This window comes from Rhinolophus hipposideros (assembly GCF_964194185.1).
Source record: "Rhinolophus hipposideros genome assembly, chromosome: 11".
Lineage (NCBI taxonomy): Eukaryota > Metazoa > Chordata > Mammalia > Chiroptera > Rhinolophidae > Rhinolophus > Rhinolophus hipposideros.
This window is the reverse complement of record NC_138057.1, coordinates 28,805,886-28,822,954: the sequence shown is the minus strand read 5'-3', so window position 1 is coordinate 28,822,954 and position 17,069 is coordinate 28,805,886. Positions and strand designations below refer to the sequence as shown.

The window sequence follows — 17,069 nt, the reverse complement described above, 5'->3', positions numbered from 1 at the left end:
TGATAACAAACTCACCACAAGAGCTGAGCTTTTCTCTGAGTAGGAACAAATACATGAAATAGAGTTGTTTGTTAGAAGAGCAGAAATCTATGTGCTTAAAAAAGATAAAAGTTTTGTCTTTTGCGTTAGTTAGCTAAGCCCTCCTCTGATTCTTTTGCAGTGTTCTCAACCTTACTTTTGCTTTACAATCTTGTAATTTATTAAATGGGATTTGATCTAACTCCCCTTTCACCTATTTTTCTAATGAAGGTCTCCTAACTTCTCTGAAAGTCTTTCAATTTAGGAAGTAGGAGAAAGGGACCTGCTATTTGTACCAAGTTTGAAACCAACACAGGTCACAGTTGTGCTCTAATCCCCAAAGTTGGACGCTTGCTAGCACAGAGACTACTGACTGTTAAGCATAAATAATTAGCAGGTCTGTTTGTTGGTGGGGATAAAAGCAGCAACACCTCTTAGTGAAAAAGTGGGCAGAAAGTAAGCAAAGAGAGACACCTACTTGACTGCATGGTTCTAGCTGATATTTCAGCTGTAGAAGCACCCAAGCCTTGAGGAGAGCGTGCAGCTAGACGGAAGTAGTATAAGCTGTTTGGTTTCAGCCCTTGCAGTCTGTAAGATGTCCCTGGCTCAATGGTAATTCGTTGCTGTACATAACAAAAGAACTTGGTCATTTTCATTAAGATTTGGGCAAATTTATTTGGGCAAATATATATATGTCACAATGCCTAGAACATCAGATTTTTGTCATAAGGGTTAGAATGTCATCAAAATAACACACGCACAACCAACAGAGTATCAAGGACTCTACCAGGGGAATTACATAATGAAAATATCAGCATTTAAAAGACAAATTTCTACAACAAATAAGGCAACTGGAATAAGGGTAACAAGGGATCTTTCTAATGATGACACAACTATCCAAATACATCAAATAAAAGGGAGCCTGAGAGGTCACCACCCATGGATGTGTTCTATCTTTGAGGCAGATGTGTTGCGGTGACGTAGCCCACAATAGAAACGGCCACCTGCCTCTGATAGTGGAGTATAGCCAACATGTGCAATTTCACTTGAAGAGATGTCTAGCTCATCTCCTGTGATCTTTGGCAATCTAAACAGGGGCAAAGGAAATATGGCCAAAAGTAATAACAGAAACTAGTATACAGTTTACACGAGGTTGCTATAAAAAAGAACTCAAATTGCCAAGGTTTGATGGAATAAAATCAGATGTTAGTTACTGAAGAAAGCTGGATAATTTATATAAAACCATATCATAACTCTAGGTTGATTTAAAATAGTTTTAAAACTTCCTTTCTTTATGAATGTAGAGCCTACATTTAGGAAAAAGAAATCACGAATTTTTCTATAACTTCTAACATCATAGAGGACTTTTAAAATAAGGTTCTCTTTAATCAAATGTTATAATTACATGTCATGCTTCAAATTTGCCTTTGTGTTTTAGCAAAAATATTGCTGTCTATGGGTAATCAATCTCAGATTGAGCATTATCCTGGAGTAAACCTTAAAACACATGCTAATATGTAATCTAGTCATGGCATAAATAATTTTAAGGCTTTTTATCAAATAGTGTTTGCTGTTCACACAGACAGAAATCAGTCAAGGGGAATTCAAATATAAAACCTGGGAAAACATCCCTAGAGTGTTCTGACTTGCAAATACAAAAGTTTTTAAATTTATACATTTACCAAATAACAAGAAAAAAGAGTCCCTAAACAAACAATTGTAAAGCAGAGTAGGTGTGCTAACATTAAGTGTCCAGAGCATTCTCAAAAGAACTGTCACTCTCTTTACTGTTTTTATTTGTTTCTTGGTTGGGTAGTAGTAAGGATTTAAAATAATTTAATGCTGATTTATGGCTTATTAAAATCACCAATAGTTGTAACATGAGAATTTAAAGTTATATCAGTATTTTAATTATATATCATGTTTTAAATTAAAGTTTATTGGGGTGACAATGGTTAGTAAAGTTACATAGCTTTCTGTAATATATCATCTATATATCACATTGTATGTTCACCACATATAACTTTTAAAGTGATTAATTTATATTAGCTTCATTAGCTAAATCTAAAAGTATTACATTTAGAACCTGGTCTTTGGAGATTTTGCTCAATTCAAACAGATGTAAAAAAACAGACATTTACAGTAACATTAATTTATTATATCACTCAAAATAATGTTCCACAAGTTAATTGATAATAATTCATTTAGTATGTTAATATTTTAAAAAGATATTGCTTGTTAGATCTTAGGGACTGTTTGGCTTTGTGAAAATCTTTTTAAGATAAAGAATGCTACGAGGTAAAATAAAATAGCTGGCGTGGATTGACTTTTCACATACCGTTTTACTAACTTTTTGTCCAGATGTTCTCTATTGGAATTTATAGTAACAAACAAAACATATTCATAACTATAATATATTCCCTTTCTGAAAACGTTAGATGGATCTTAATACTGAATTTCTATAATCTATTGAAAGTTCATCCAAGAGGCAGTGTACCCTATGAGTTAAGAAAACAAACTCTGGAGACTGACTGAATACATTCAAATTCCAGCTTTGCCATTTAATAGTGTGAGATTTGGGGTAAATTATTTAACTGTGTGTCTCCATTTTGTTGAAAGTGAAATAGAGTAATAATAGAAGCTGACTCATAGCACTGTTGTACCGATTGAGTTAATATGTGTGAAACCCTTAGAACACTGCTTGTTAATGTATGTATTTGTTATATTGATTTTTGTTTCCTTTTTCAGTGACTATTAATAATTTCCAGCTTTCTACAAACTACTGTTAGTTTATTTTCATAACATACTCAAACTTTATGTACACTCACATTCATATCAAATAATTTTCGGCATACAAATAAACTTTTGCGATGGGGCAGGCATCTTTCTCTAAAACAAGTTTGGACAAATTAATCTACCGAAAGCCTAGATCTTCTTTAGTCATGATTACAGTGACTTAAGTACCTTAATGAAAGAGAGAAAAATAGAAGTCTTCAAGTTTTATGGGGTATATTCTTTTATCATTTGATACTTCCATCAGTAACTTGGAAACCTGAACAGACAATAGTTCCAAAGGGGATAAGAGCTGTTTGCGGTTTTTTGTTTTGTTTTGTTTTGTTTTGTTTGCCCTTCCCCCCAAGCAAGTCTCCAAATACCCTTTCTGCTTTAATGGTCAGGTTTCCCTTTTGATGGATATATCCTTTCTAACAAGGTCTCCTACAGATATCTGACCTTTTAACAGAAGTTGGGCAAGTACACAAAAGTAGAGTTGTGCCTCAGCGTAGTAAATTATTACAAAGGTGAGACGCATAGACCTACCTCCTCTCCATGCTCCCCGTCTTTGTAGACCAGTTCATAGCTTGCGATGGTGTCTGACCGTGGAGGTGTCCAAGAAAGCAAAATACTTGTTTCAGACTCAGGTTCTGCTTTGAAGTTTAGTGGCTGCCCTGGTACTAAAAACAAGGAGGCAAAAGATTGAGCTTAGCATCACCATAAATATTCATAAGTTCTTTCATTAGTGCATCTGGTTAAAGCTTTCAAAACATGTCCACATGTATCAGCTTAATGGAGAGCTAGGTCCCTCACATTGTCCAAGTAAACTTGTGTATATAAAACCCATTTTCCTCCTTCAAGGAACAAGAACAATATTCTGAACACTGTTCTTGTCCTTGAGTGGTGTATAATATCTATACAAGATACAGAACTAGCAAATATAGACTATATCAGTCTTTGAATTCAAGCTTAAGAATAATAAACTTTACTTCATATTGTGGTAATTAATGAGATGATTTATGTAATGCACTTGCAATAAATATTGCCTAAATCATAACAACTGATAAATACATCAAAGCTATTGCTATTTTACAACTGGGAGGGAACTTATTCTCTGGGACTGCATTTAACTTTCAAAATTATATCCAATTAGGTTTATAAAATTCTACCTTCACCGCATTAACAAAACCTATTGGCAACTAGAATCACTTAATATTTTTTCTTTCCAACCCACATTTTTGAAAAAGAGGTAAAAAACAAGAAGATAATAAGCTATCATTTACAAATAATTACTTAAAGGACTTAATAGTTAGACTTAATATAAACTTAATATTGTCCCTAGTGAAGGGAACTAACATACTACACAAATTAAAAAGTTTATAGAATATACTTATCAGAAATATAGTAAATTAACAGAAGTCTCCCATAATTCTCATATGAGTCATATTGTCCACACAATAGAGAATTTGGAAGAGTTATATGTCAGATATGAGGCCTCTAGAATAACAAATGGGATATCTATCCAGTTAAAAACACCTTTCTCAAATGTTGTCTTAGAATAAGTTTACTAACTCCAACCTCATAGTTAACACCTAATGCCCCCCATCAGGTCCTTTACCCATTATACACAAGGCAAATGGACTTCAGGGCATCACTAGCACAGCCACCCTTACGTTGTTCTTGGCCAGTGTCTGCTCAGGTTGGCTGGTGGCCATGCTTTGCTGGCTGATAAATAGTTTGATCATTACCCCTGATATTGTGGCATGTTTCAAAGTGCTATAACTAAACATATATCCATATTCCCCAAAGTTCACCTGAGGATTCCATGTATATTTAATAAAAACCAAGAACAATGACATGTACTTCACATCAGAGGGGAAAATAATATCTAACGCGTTTTTGGCAAATGAGCATAAACATTCAAAAACATATAAAAATAATGTAATTTGTAGGTGATGTAGGACATAAATTTCTTAAGTAATACTTGAATCACCATTTTCATAAGAAAGAAGGTGTTTGGAAAAACAAAATGTATTACTCTCTTTTCCTTTTGTAACCATCTCTCTGTAGTATGATTTAAAAACTATCTTTTATTTAAAAAGACATTAAAGTCTAGAGGTATCTATCAGAATGGTTTCAAGGATCCATAATTATCATTTTATTCCACTGTCGCTTTGTTAACCTGAGTGTGTGTGTGTGTGTGTGAGCACACACACCTTCATATTTGGAATGATGCTTAAGGCCACCAATAATCAGTGGTTCATATTTCTAATTGCATTCATCATCTTTTCTCCCTTTTTGTATCACAGGCCTTGAGCTACTCATTAATTTGATGCCTCCAGGAACGTACTTTCTGAACAGCGTATTTTTTTTCACCTGCCCAGTGGGTGACCTAACACAATCATTCAGACTGAGAGGTGGAGACAAAAGAAGATAAAACATCAAGAGCAAGAGGAGAAACAGAGGAAAATAGAATATAGTCAAATAGCAAAGCAAATAGCAAATACGTTACTTCTAAAAGGGAAACATCAAAAGCACTGGCAGGAGCAACAACGCAAGCCGAGAACACGATCAGATGGGGAAATTACGACTGGATTTCAATATTCAAATTATGAGAGGTTTTTCTTAGCCTAAAACTTCACACGCATACACACATACATGTGTACACTCATTTCTTTTTCTCTAGTTTTATTCCCTTTTTTCTTCCCTAAAACGTCCACAAGTCTGGGATAGAAGAAAGCCCGTGATAACTCCTGACTTAAGCCAAACCGCAATGTAGCACTGTCAAGAATTAAAAACAGTATTGAAGGGCTTCTCTCAGGATAATAATTGCTTGTTATGTCCTTCCTCCCTGCCTAATGCTAATAATAAATTAAGTGACACTGATTGAAAACACCTTGGAAATCTAATTAAGTTTTTCTTACTTAAACTGTTTACTTTCTTGTTTTTAATTTGTCTTGAACAAATTCCCAGTAGGTCTCAATGTTTCATCCTTGTTTAGTGACAAAAACTTCATCTGATGCTCTAATTCTGTTTGGTTCTATTAAGAGCCTTCTCCTTCTAAATAATGAATCAGACAGGCACATCAACGTGTTAGAGGGTATACTGTCTGTCCATTTTATTCTTGGATAAAGTAGGTAATAGCCAGACCACTTACCGGTAAATCTCTTCAACTAATATTTAAGGGGCCCTCTTCCTCTGTTTCCACACACCTTTTGAAATAATTTGGAGGGTATATTAATGTACTAGATTTTAAACTTGTGGTAGAAACACAAATGGCTAGAGGTGTCAGAAAGATCACTTAGATGAGGGCAGAGGCCATGTGGGGCTGGGGATCAAGTGGAGAGTGCCTGGTCCACCTGAAGAAGTTGGTGAGGTTCCATATTAGGAGACTGCTGCCTTGTGGAATAAGGGCCCAGTCTTGCCCACACATCTCAGTTTTCAACAGAAGTGTATCATGAATCTTCTAGGTAAACCCTTTTAATTTTTAACAATTAGAAATTGGTTGAATTCATTGAAATTCTTTGAAAAACACTGTATGGGGCAAAGTGTGTCTACAAGCAAAACCCAGCACATGGACCACTGTCTTAGATCTTTATATTCTATCAGAGTCTATGCTCATGAATGCTGTAAGGTGCTACTACTCAGATTTCTTGGGACTTGAGGGTTCACCTACAGGTATTGCTTCCTCAGGGTCATTTGTCATAGTTGAAGCCACCATAATGAAGCTGAAGCTTCAAAGGAAAATAAAAAAGCTGTGAAATGAATGCATTTACTTTTATATTCTGCTAACATCTTAGTCCTAATAATGATAATATATGTATATGAGAAAACACTTCAGGGGACTTCAAACTGTCATATTTATTTTCTCTGCCTGGAGACACAGCAAATACTTCATCATCTATCAATTGGATTTTTATATCAAATAATGTGGCTACATAGGTTTTATAAACATTTATATTTGTGTTTTTTCTTCTCCCCCCTCACTCTACACACACACACACACACACACAAACACACACACACACACACACATCTTTTTTTAATGCTCTCACAGTCTTTACACTTCAAACTTGCCGGCATTCACTTACCTCTTGTTAGTTAGCGTCTATATTCTTTCATTTTATTTAAGAGATACTCCACGTTGACTCATTTCCCTCACCAATTACCTGAACATAAATTTTATGAGAATATCTGGTATTCTGAGTAACTCATGGGCAAATAAAAAGAACCCATCTAGAAACTTAAGTACAATTATTCTACATTTAAAATGGAAAATGTGATAATATTGACCATAAATCAAATTTAGAATTTAGATGTAAAAATAAGAAATGAAAGTAGAAATACATATTTTTCTTTAAAATAAAATGTAAGAAATCCTTATATTCTGTAAAGTGGTGTTACCATTATATTCTTCTCGATTTACTTATTTAATGTCTACAAGGAAACAAAAATATGAGCTATTGTTTCCCTAAAGTAATCCCACTGACAAATACAAAGTATTTGAGTAAAACTACTATTATACTCTATATAAATATCTGAAGGCAACTCAAAGACAGAGAATGGAGCATTAGTAAGACATAGAGGAAAAATCTACAAGTCATCTGAAATGATGATATTAGAAGAGATCAATATTTGAGTAAAAATAGGGAAATATTTAGGGAATCTTTAAAGAGAAAAAAATGTTAACACATATTAAATGGCTAAACAACAATTTCATCTAGTCATATTACAAAAATATATTACCAAAGAGACTAGAAAACCCATTATTGCTAAACTATCTAGTACTTTGATAAGACACATTAAAAAAAATGTGTATACCTAGCATATTGATAAATAACAACAATAAAAGCCACAGGCCTAATTATAGTGGTAGTAGAACAAACAAAATTCAAAACAAAGAGTCTGATTTATAAGTGCAACAAATATATCATCGACAAAATAAGTACTTAATACTCAAGCAGCTGAACAAATCTTACTCTCAACTGTCATTAAATATCAATAAGAAAATGCTAAATTTTATTACAGTTGTATTTATATCCAGAGCTCCTTCAACTCATTGCTAAAACTATTCAGAGAAAGCATTTAATTCGGTTCATAATGTTGGCTATTGGAAGTTGGTATTTTTTTAGTTTGCTGATATATAGGTATGTTGACATACACTAATGAAATGACTTATAAAGTTCTGGAAACCGAAAGCACAGTGTCTCTAAATGTCAAAGTTTTATGTTATAATGATCTTGCAATGCCCAGAATTTGTAGTAGAATTACCTTTTTCAGAATGTTTAAAGTTGATACTACTTATTAGTATTTACTTAGAAAATGTATATAATTCTTTCTCTTATATTATTATCTTTCTCCTATATTATTAAGATACACACATATAAATCAGTAGACTTTACCCAATAATCTATTAAGTGTATAAAAGAATTGAAGGTCAGATAGGTTTTCTAAAGAAAGCTCAGGAAAAAAACATTAGAGTTTAACAGATTTAGAATGTCTCCAATTAGCATGAACGTCAAATAACATGTAGTTTAGTGCATTAGGTTTAAGGTGTAATTCATTACATTTCTTTATCAGAGTTTTATTTGTACTCCTTTTATAAAATATAATTACCCTATGATTTCTTTATAATTACTTACACGAGAAAACTATATAAGAAGACATCCTTTCCAAATGTGTTATTGAATAGTGGAGATCTTTTTCTAGAACAATATAAATACTTCCCTTGTAAACTGCCATATATTCCACATGTTTTCAAGGTGAACTAGTTGCAAGTGGCTATAATGCCAGAAGTTAAAGCTATGCAAAATTTGGAAGATTAACCCATATTTCTAGAGAATAATCATCTTAACCAAAATCGTTTCACATCTAAAACAATTTAAAAATTACTTAATTATTTTAAACTATATTAAGTTTAAACTATATTATTAAACTATATTTATTATTATTAAACTATAATAAGTTTAAACTATATTAATATTTACATTTAAGGAGAAATGTTAACTGCAAAATGGTCCTATTTTGATTTTCTTATGTTATCAGAAATATACCAATTTTCTATATTCTGGAATATACCAATTTACATAAGTCCTCCAGGTACATTATGATTGACAGTAATCTTAGATAAGACCAAAAGTGATAACTTTCCTTTTAAACTCACTTTGTTAATGAATACTGTTTCTTTGGAATTTGGTTTTGAACAAAAATAGGAATATTAGTGCCAAGGAATTAAAGATAATAAAAAGAAATGAATATATTTCCAATAAAGAAGACATAAAAAATTACATCTCTGTGTATATGAAATTAAACTGCACTTGAGAAATTCATATATATTATTGATTAATAAATGTTCATAGGCTGAGAAAAGATAAAGTTGCAGTGAAAATAATCATGTCCTTAAATTTCATATAACCTTTCTAAAAGAATATTTCATAATGGTTTATGTTTTTGCATAGCAATGATCCTAAGAATTAGCTAGTCAGCAACAAGAAAAAGGATCAGCTCAGCATTAATTATATCAGAACTAACATCATTGTATTTGGCAGTTGTCCACTAACATCAAATGGCCTTTGTTAATTAAGCCTAAAGAACAGATCAAATGATTGTGCTATTTTGGAAGGTTTTCTTAGCCTATTGATCTTGGCAGGCACAAATCATTATGTCATCATATATCTTCTCAATCAATGTGTATTAGAAGCACAACTATTATCGAAGGTTCTTGGAAATATCCTCATATAAAAAAAAATAGTCTATCAGAGATTGGGAACAACTATTCTAATGTATCTGTGACCCATACATCTAGATTTTTCTAAGTTCAGAGTCCCTGGATCACATTAACTCAATTGCCCCTGTCATAATACTACCTTCGCTGAATTATGATTTATGTTACATTATGTCCCCAGGTAATATAGAAAATCAAAATATGGCCTATTTAAACATCAGTTCTGTATCTTTCAATAAACTGTGACCAAAGGCATTATTGTCTATTATTCCGTGTTCTGAGTGTAGACACCTGATTCCCAAGGATTCTTATGTTTTGGGTGAATTTAGTTCCAGGAACTATTTGGTTTCTTAGACAGCTAAATCCTTCTGTCATCAGAAAAAAAAGCTATAAAATATTATAGATGTCTATGTTTAAATTTGTGGTTAGAAAACTTAGAAACAAATTTAGTGATCGAGTATAATAACCTTCTATGAAAAAAAACTATTCCTTCTACCTTTTTCAGATAAACTTATTTTTTCATATTTAAATGGCTTAACGTACTTTTGTACTGTATGATGCAATAGCCACCTCAAGTATTTCAGAAGTAAATTCTATATAGTTCTTAAATAAAGAAATGAATAAATGACACACTGTGTTTCCTGCCTCTATTCATTTATGGATCACCTAGTGGGTACAATAACCTCCTGGCACTAAAACTGTCACATTAGCAAATTATTAATTTGAAAGACAATGGTGGTGCTTAAAAGTATCTAGGGTCCAAGATTTAAACTCCACTTTCCCACTTACTAACTTCATGACCCAAAGCAAATTCCTGTATCTTTTTATCTACGCTGATCCTCAATTTACTCATTGGCAAATAGGATAATTCTACATCTACCTAATTTGGGTAGTAAGAGTTAATACATGTAATGTTTATAGTAGACTACCCAAGATATTTTAGCTGTTTTATTATTATTATTATTATTATTATTATTATTATTATTATTTTACTTGTTAAGTTATAAAATGTTTCTATCCATTTATCTAATCTATAGCCCTGTTATGGGTTTAAGTATGTCCCACAAAAATTTATGTTGAATTCCTAACCCTCAGAACCTCAGAATGTTACCTTATTTGGAAATAGGGTTGTCATAGATGTTATTAGTTAAAATAATGTCATTAGGTTGAACCCTAATCTCTATGACTGGTATCCTTTTAAAAACTGAAAATTTAAACACAGAGATATACACACAGAGAGAATGACATGTGACAATGAAGGCAGAAATCAGGGTGATGCTTCTACAAGCCAAGGAACAGCTAAGATTGCCAGCAAACCACCAGAAGCTAGGAGAAAGTCTCAGAACCTCCCTCACAGCTCTCAGAGGGAACCAATTCTGCCGACACCTTGATGTTGTAGTTCTAGCCACTAGAACTGAAAGACAATAAATTCCTGTTTTTCAAGTGACACAGTATATGGTATTTTGTTTCCATATATTAAAAATGGATGGATGGTTTTTGTGCAATTGTGCACTAAATAAAAATATATTTTTATTTATTGTGCAAAATATATTGTGCAAAATATTCTATTTGCAAAAAATATTGTGTGAAAATAAAAATATAATTTCATAGTTCTTTATAACAGACACAGAAAACAAATAGAATCCCTAATCTTTATGAGGTTATTATTATTTTATTATTTTAGAGGAGAAAACTAAAGTTCAGAGAGATGGAGTAGCTTGTCCAAGATTACAGAGCTAAAAATGGTAGATAGGGGTTCAAACCCTGGTACGTTGCTTTCAAACCAGGGATTTTTAAAACATCGTGGCTGAAAAATCAGACAAAGTAAAAGTGGTTTATAGGTATATATTTTTCTCATATATTTTCTTATATCTTTTAATGGTTACGGAGCTGCTAAAACAGTATAATAAGAAAAAAATCTCAGAAGAGTTGACTACTTTTAATCAAGAAAAAGAACAAGATTCACAGATTTCTATATTTTCCAATGAGACGCTTATGAAAAAAACAATCTACTTTTCTTTTTTTTGTATATTAGTACAGCAGATAAATATTGGACAACTGCAAAAGCCAACTAGGGAAAATGGATGGTTTTACTGCAATTGTGGTAACATACATTTTTATAGTTCTTTCAGACCATTAGAAAAAATAATAAATCCATGAACAAACCACTTAGAACCAAATAACAGTATGAAAATAAAATAAAGCCAGGCAGGCTGTAAATATGTTCTGAGATTTCTAGCAATCAGGGCAAATAGGTAAACATACTCAATCATGTGATTCATAAAGCCCATAACATGAAATTAAGTCAGTGATTAAACAGGTTTACTAGTTATGACACCCAAGAAAATTCATTAATTCATGCCCAAGATTACCAAAGAATTACACACCTATAGATTATAGATACTATCTCCAATAATATAGCTCTTATGTGGATTATCAGGACAAACCAATGGCATGCTGCAAAAACACGCTTAGATTAATGGAAGTTTAAGAGGCATCAACACAATGAGTCAAATAAATAGCTCTCAGAAGTTCAAGAATGGACTATGTTAGACTCCCAACCCAAGACAAAATTGATCACTTTGAATCAAAAACCATACATGTTTGATATCCTCTAATTAAAATAAAACCACTGGCAGGGCCAAGTTTTGTTTTTATAAAATACTTTGGTGTCTGTTCTAATACCCAATAAAATGGGTGAGTCAGATCCCAAAGTTTGAACTTAGATCTTGATAACTATCTTCCTTCACCCCTGAAGTCATACAAAGACAAAAAAAAAAAAAAAAAAAAAAAAAAAAGAAATCAAAAAGCCATAGAGAAATATTTATTTTTAAGCAGCTTCCTGGAAAATATAAGCTATTTAAAGATCCAAGGCCCCTTGACAAATGGTTTTATTTTTAACTTTATGCTGAACCATAAAATCTTTCACAAATTAAATAATTTTTGAGACTATTCTATCAGAGTTACTGGTATAAAAAAGCATAGTTCTTTTATTTTCAAATAAAAGAAAAGAAGACACATGGAGGATGTATTCATCCATCTCATGCAGAAAAGTGTGTTCAAGTCATTTGGGTACAAATTAAAAAGAAAGGCTGCTAAAGCTTTTAACTATTAGCCTTTCGGGTATCCATGCTTGTTTCCTTCCCAGATGCCTTATCTTAACCCCTCACTTAAAAACTGAAAGTCTCAACGATTAAAATGTATATTACCTTTCTGTGTTTTGCCCTTCCCACTTGTTAGCACCGCCTCCTCCCTCCTGCCCTACTCCCTATCCAGAACCAGACTTACCTCCTGTTTGAGTGATGACTTGTATGTCACTTGAAAGAGGACCATCTCCAATTGAGGTAAAAGCGAGGACTTTGACAGAATATGTTTTCTGGGGCACTAAGTTGCCAATCGTAGTGATTTGGCTGTCAGCTACATTATGTTTCATCCAGTTGTTGACATGCTGAGTGGGATCCATTGTATAATAAACTCTGTACCCTTGGATCTGTCCATTTGGCTCCTCAGGTTCCTTCCACTGTACCAAAATGGTGGTTGAACTCAACATCCGTGCCTGCACATCCCGTGGGGCACTGGATGGTGCTTGCTCTGAGGTCTGTGTTAGCACGGGCTCACTGGGAGGTCCCCTCCCAATGTTATTGACAGCTACAACCCTGAATTCATAATCCGAGTAGGGACTTAGTCCAGCGACACTATAGCGTGTGGTCGCCACCCCATCGATTTCTTTGTAAGGTTCCTCAGAATTTTTAGGTTTATGCTGAATGATGTAGTAAGAGACAGGCTCAGGGTTCCCCGAGTCCCACGTCAGGGTGATGCTTGTAGCTGTGCTCTCAGTCACTACAGGAGTTCCCGGAGGTTTGGGTAAGGCTTAAGGGGAGAAAAAAAAAAAGACAGTCACTAGGCATCATCTCTAAGATGTTCCATAAACTCTGCTACAGGAATGACGGAATTATGTATCTACTAAAGATTTAATTTGATGAAATTATAGCAAAAAATAGTTTTCTAAGCAGTCAGAAAAGTACAGTAAGAGATGAATAGGAGACAAATCCCACTTCGTTAGACAGGCATTACAGCGTTGTATTCTGGGGCTTGCATCTCAAATGCAGCACTTATTAGCTCTTTGATGCTGGATGTGCGGCTTAACCTCTCTTTGCTTTAGTTTTCTCATGTGAAAAATGGGGGAAAACTCTATTATTGGAATTGTACAGTTGGGTAACTCTTTCATGAGTGTACTGTGAAGATTAATGAGCTAATCCAGAAATGCTCTTAGAATGTATCTGGTACCCTCAAAAAACATTAGTTGCAATTATTATTAGTGTAAGCTTGGCCAATTAGCCCCTCGCTTCAACAAGTAAATGATTTTACTAAATACCAATCAACATTGAAAAGAACAAAATTTGGAATATATTGGAATAGTATTATATGCTATGGAATAATATCCACATTGTCGTCCAGTTGTACAACACAGGTAACACTGTTATAATCTAATTATAAATAATCTGACCACAATTTTCAAAGTAAGAAAGAATAGTAATTTCAAATTAATTAATTTCCAGTTCATGTTTTTTACTTAAGATTTGAAAAAAAATGGAGAAGCAACAAAATTAACCCATATTTAAAAATCACTTTTTAAAGTATTTTATTGTCAAAATATGTATTCTATATTCAGCTTCAGTAATATCTGAATAATAGCTACATGACAGATATTTGCAATTAAATCCATCTTTTAGAGATCCATTTTTTTTTCCCTTTTACACAACTCCACATGCTAACTATTAAGAATACAATCCATCTGCATTGGTGACCTCATATTTAAATGCCTTCGCCTCAACAATAATTCTGAGTGGTAAAATTACTATGGGAGAATTCAACACACCTGACTTTTTGGAGAAAAGTCCGAAGGCAACACTCATAAATCAGCCTTTTAGTACTTTTTCCCTTGTTAATATAAAGACAAAAAGTACAGAATGGCAGTTTTTCAAGAGTAGCAAACTTGTATTTGATGACTGCTGGATCCCCAATAACCTAGAACACTGCCTGGCACTAAGGAGGTTTTTTTGTAAGTATTGTTCAATGACTAACTGAATTAATGAGTCAGTACCCATTCTTCTCTCCTTCTTCAAGTTGCTCTTTTTTGTTCTGATTCACTTTTTACTTTTAAGATTCACCCTTACATTGCATTTATTTATTTTTGAGGTGGAAAGGATAGGGAAACAGCAAAAGGCAGGGAAGTAAAGATAAGAATTTGAACAAGACATTAGTATAATGTGACTCCTGCCTTTGAATGTTTGAAAGTCTTCAGTAAGCCTTAAACTATTTAAAGCTGAAATGGTTATTATGAAAAAGATGATTCACTATTTGAATATCATTCCAAGAACTATAGCATGATAATATTTGATCAAAAGATTTTATTTAAAAAAATAATAAAAAGACATTTATTTAAATATTCTGGCCTGACATTTTTCAAGGAAGTACATGATCCAAATTTTTGCTAGTTGTCTTTCTGAATTTTTACGGCAAGTAAAAATATAGCTAATTTAGGGTGTGTTTATTGATATTGAACAGATATCTAAGTCACCTTTATTATACAGTGTGCAATGTGTGGATAACTATGCTTAATACAGTTGAGGATATGCAATATAATGTTACTATTTTAAAAGACTAAATGCTCACAATGGTGAGTACCTTTGTTCTGATGTCACATTATTGGTTTTGTGTAGCACATATTTGTGCTCAGTTAGAGATATGCCATGAACTATAACATGTGTGTTGCATTTCTTAGGCTCAATCTTCCTAAAAAGGGGATATAATTTGTGTTCATTTTACAATACTTCCGGAAATTTGCAGAAACCTCAAGTCAGCCTCAGTCTGACCAATTTTGCAAGTGTTCTAGAACTCTATAAACACTAGGTAAAAACAACTGGTACCCTCACACACTCACTTTTTTCTTTCTTTGGTTATATTTCAGTTATTTTCAAAAACAATATTTCTTGAGCACTTCATTGATATAAGATGAAAGACAAAGCTAGAACAGAATAGAAATGCACTTGCATTTTGATTTGTGATGGTAGGTCCATTAAAAGTTTTAAAGCATCTATGATGTGATCATGTTAATTGCAACTTTCGTTTTTTCCCCCTTTGTCTTCAAGGTTTTTGACATTTATTAACACTTATTTGAAGTTTTATATCATGTGACTCTTAGGTTCTGTATTAATATGAAACGTTCTGTATTAATATGAAACTTATATGTATCCATCCTTCTGTAATGGTTGATTGGGTCAAGTGTTCCTCATTCTGGCTGGTTAGTGTCTGGGTCCAGCCTAATAAATATTTTGATGATTGCTGCTGCTTAGGCTGCCAGTACTTTTAAGAGAGAAACTGCCTACAATAGACATGTGTATCTTATATGATACCATAGATAAAATTAGACTGTGACATCTGAAACACTGACCAATGAATTGATTCATTTTCAGATTCCAAGGACAGACTTTGTAGAGGCATTAGTTAGGTGACTTGAGTGTAGCCAGACCCTCAAAGCATGAACCACTGAGCATACCTTTGACAGTGATCTGTGCTATTGCTTCAATGACACCCAGAGTTGACATAGCAACACAGGTGTAATTTGCTGACTGTCTTACATCATTCAGTTCTAGGACATTTCTTCCTATTGGCATATCATCTTCAGGTGTCAGATCTTCTGCCCCCAACATCCACTTCACATAAGGCATTGGTGACCCCACAGCCACACAGGTGATATTAACACTTCCACCTGGCATGATTTCATGATTAGTGGGTGGGATAGAGAATCTTGGCGGGACACGGCGAACTAGAACAAAACACAAGGGAACGTGATAAAATATACAAGGCAAGAAAAAAGTGGCTTGTTAAACACATGACATGCACTGTACAGACACAATTAAACAATTGGAACATATTGTGGATTGTCCAAAAACAAAAAAAATAAAATCGGTGGATAATACAGACCATACAAGTATGGTATGTGTTTACACACAAAAAAATAATTATTTAGTTTAGTCATTGATATCTTAGACACATTCATACAAAAATTGATTCAGACCTACAAGGGCCCCACAAAGAAACTATCTACAAACTAACAATACACAAACATCATGCATAAGATAAACAAAAAACATATACATGCATGCATATAACAATGATTCTATGTATGCATGTATATGCAGAAAAGGGGGCTGGAAGGTCATCAGCAGGTTTAAGTTGGTTATCAAAACCAACTTCCGTGCTGTGCACTTCCAGTTGCTGTGAATGTATGTGTGGGACCACACCGTCACATTCCAGCCCTGGAAAACATCATCTAGAGTATACTGAAAGTACAATTTGTTTGCTTTCAGACTCAGAGTAGATGCAGCCTCAAGACCTCACACTAAAACTGGAACAAGCACAGAAATATATACACATATCGATTTTCAGTCACAGAAGAAAAACAAAGCCAACGCCAGAAGAGATACCAGATTGGGTCATGCTAGGCATGCACAAAATGAAGTCTCAAGGCCCGTGCTTAGGACAATGGGAA

The 17,069-nt window shown here is 33.5% G+C and overlaps 1 protein-coding gene across 37 annotated transcripts in view; it reads right to left on the bottom strand.

The window, feature by feature from the left end:
• The window catches only part of PTPRD (protein tyrosine phosphatase receptor type D), a 2,053,994-nt gene that overhangs the window by 172,202 nt on the left and 1,864,723 nt on the right, over positions 1-17,069 (bottom strand). For all 37 annotated transcript variants that reach the window (XM_081066962.1, XM_081066971.1, XM_081066973.1 and 34 more), the window contains 4 exons: positions 16,074-16,343; positions 12,803-13,384; positions 3,337-3,470; positions 497-641 (listed from right to left, as the gene is read on the bottom strand). In XM_081066962.1, the coding sequence (XP_080923088.1) occupies positions 497-641; positions 3,337-3,470; positions 12,803-13,384; positions 16,074-16,343 (1,131 nt within the window). The remainder of the gene's footprint in view (positions 1-496; positions 642-3,336; positions 3,471-12,802; positions 13,385-16,073; positions 16,344-17,069) is intronic.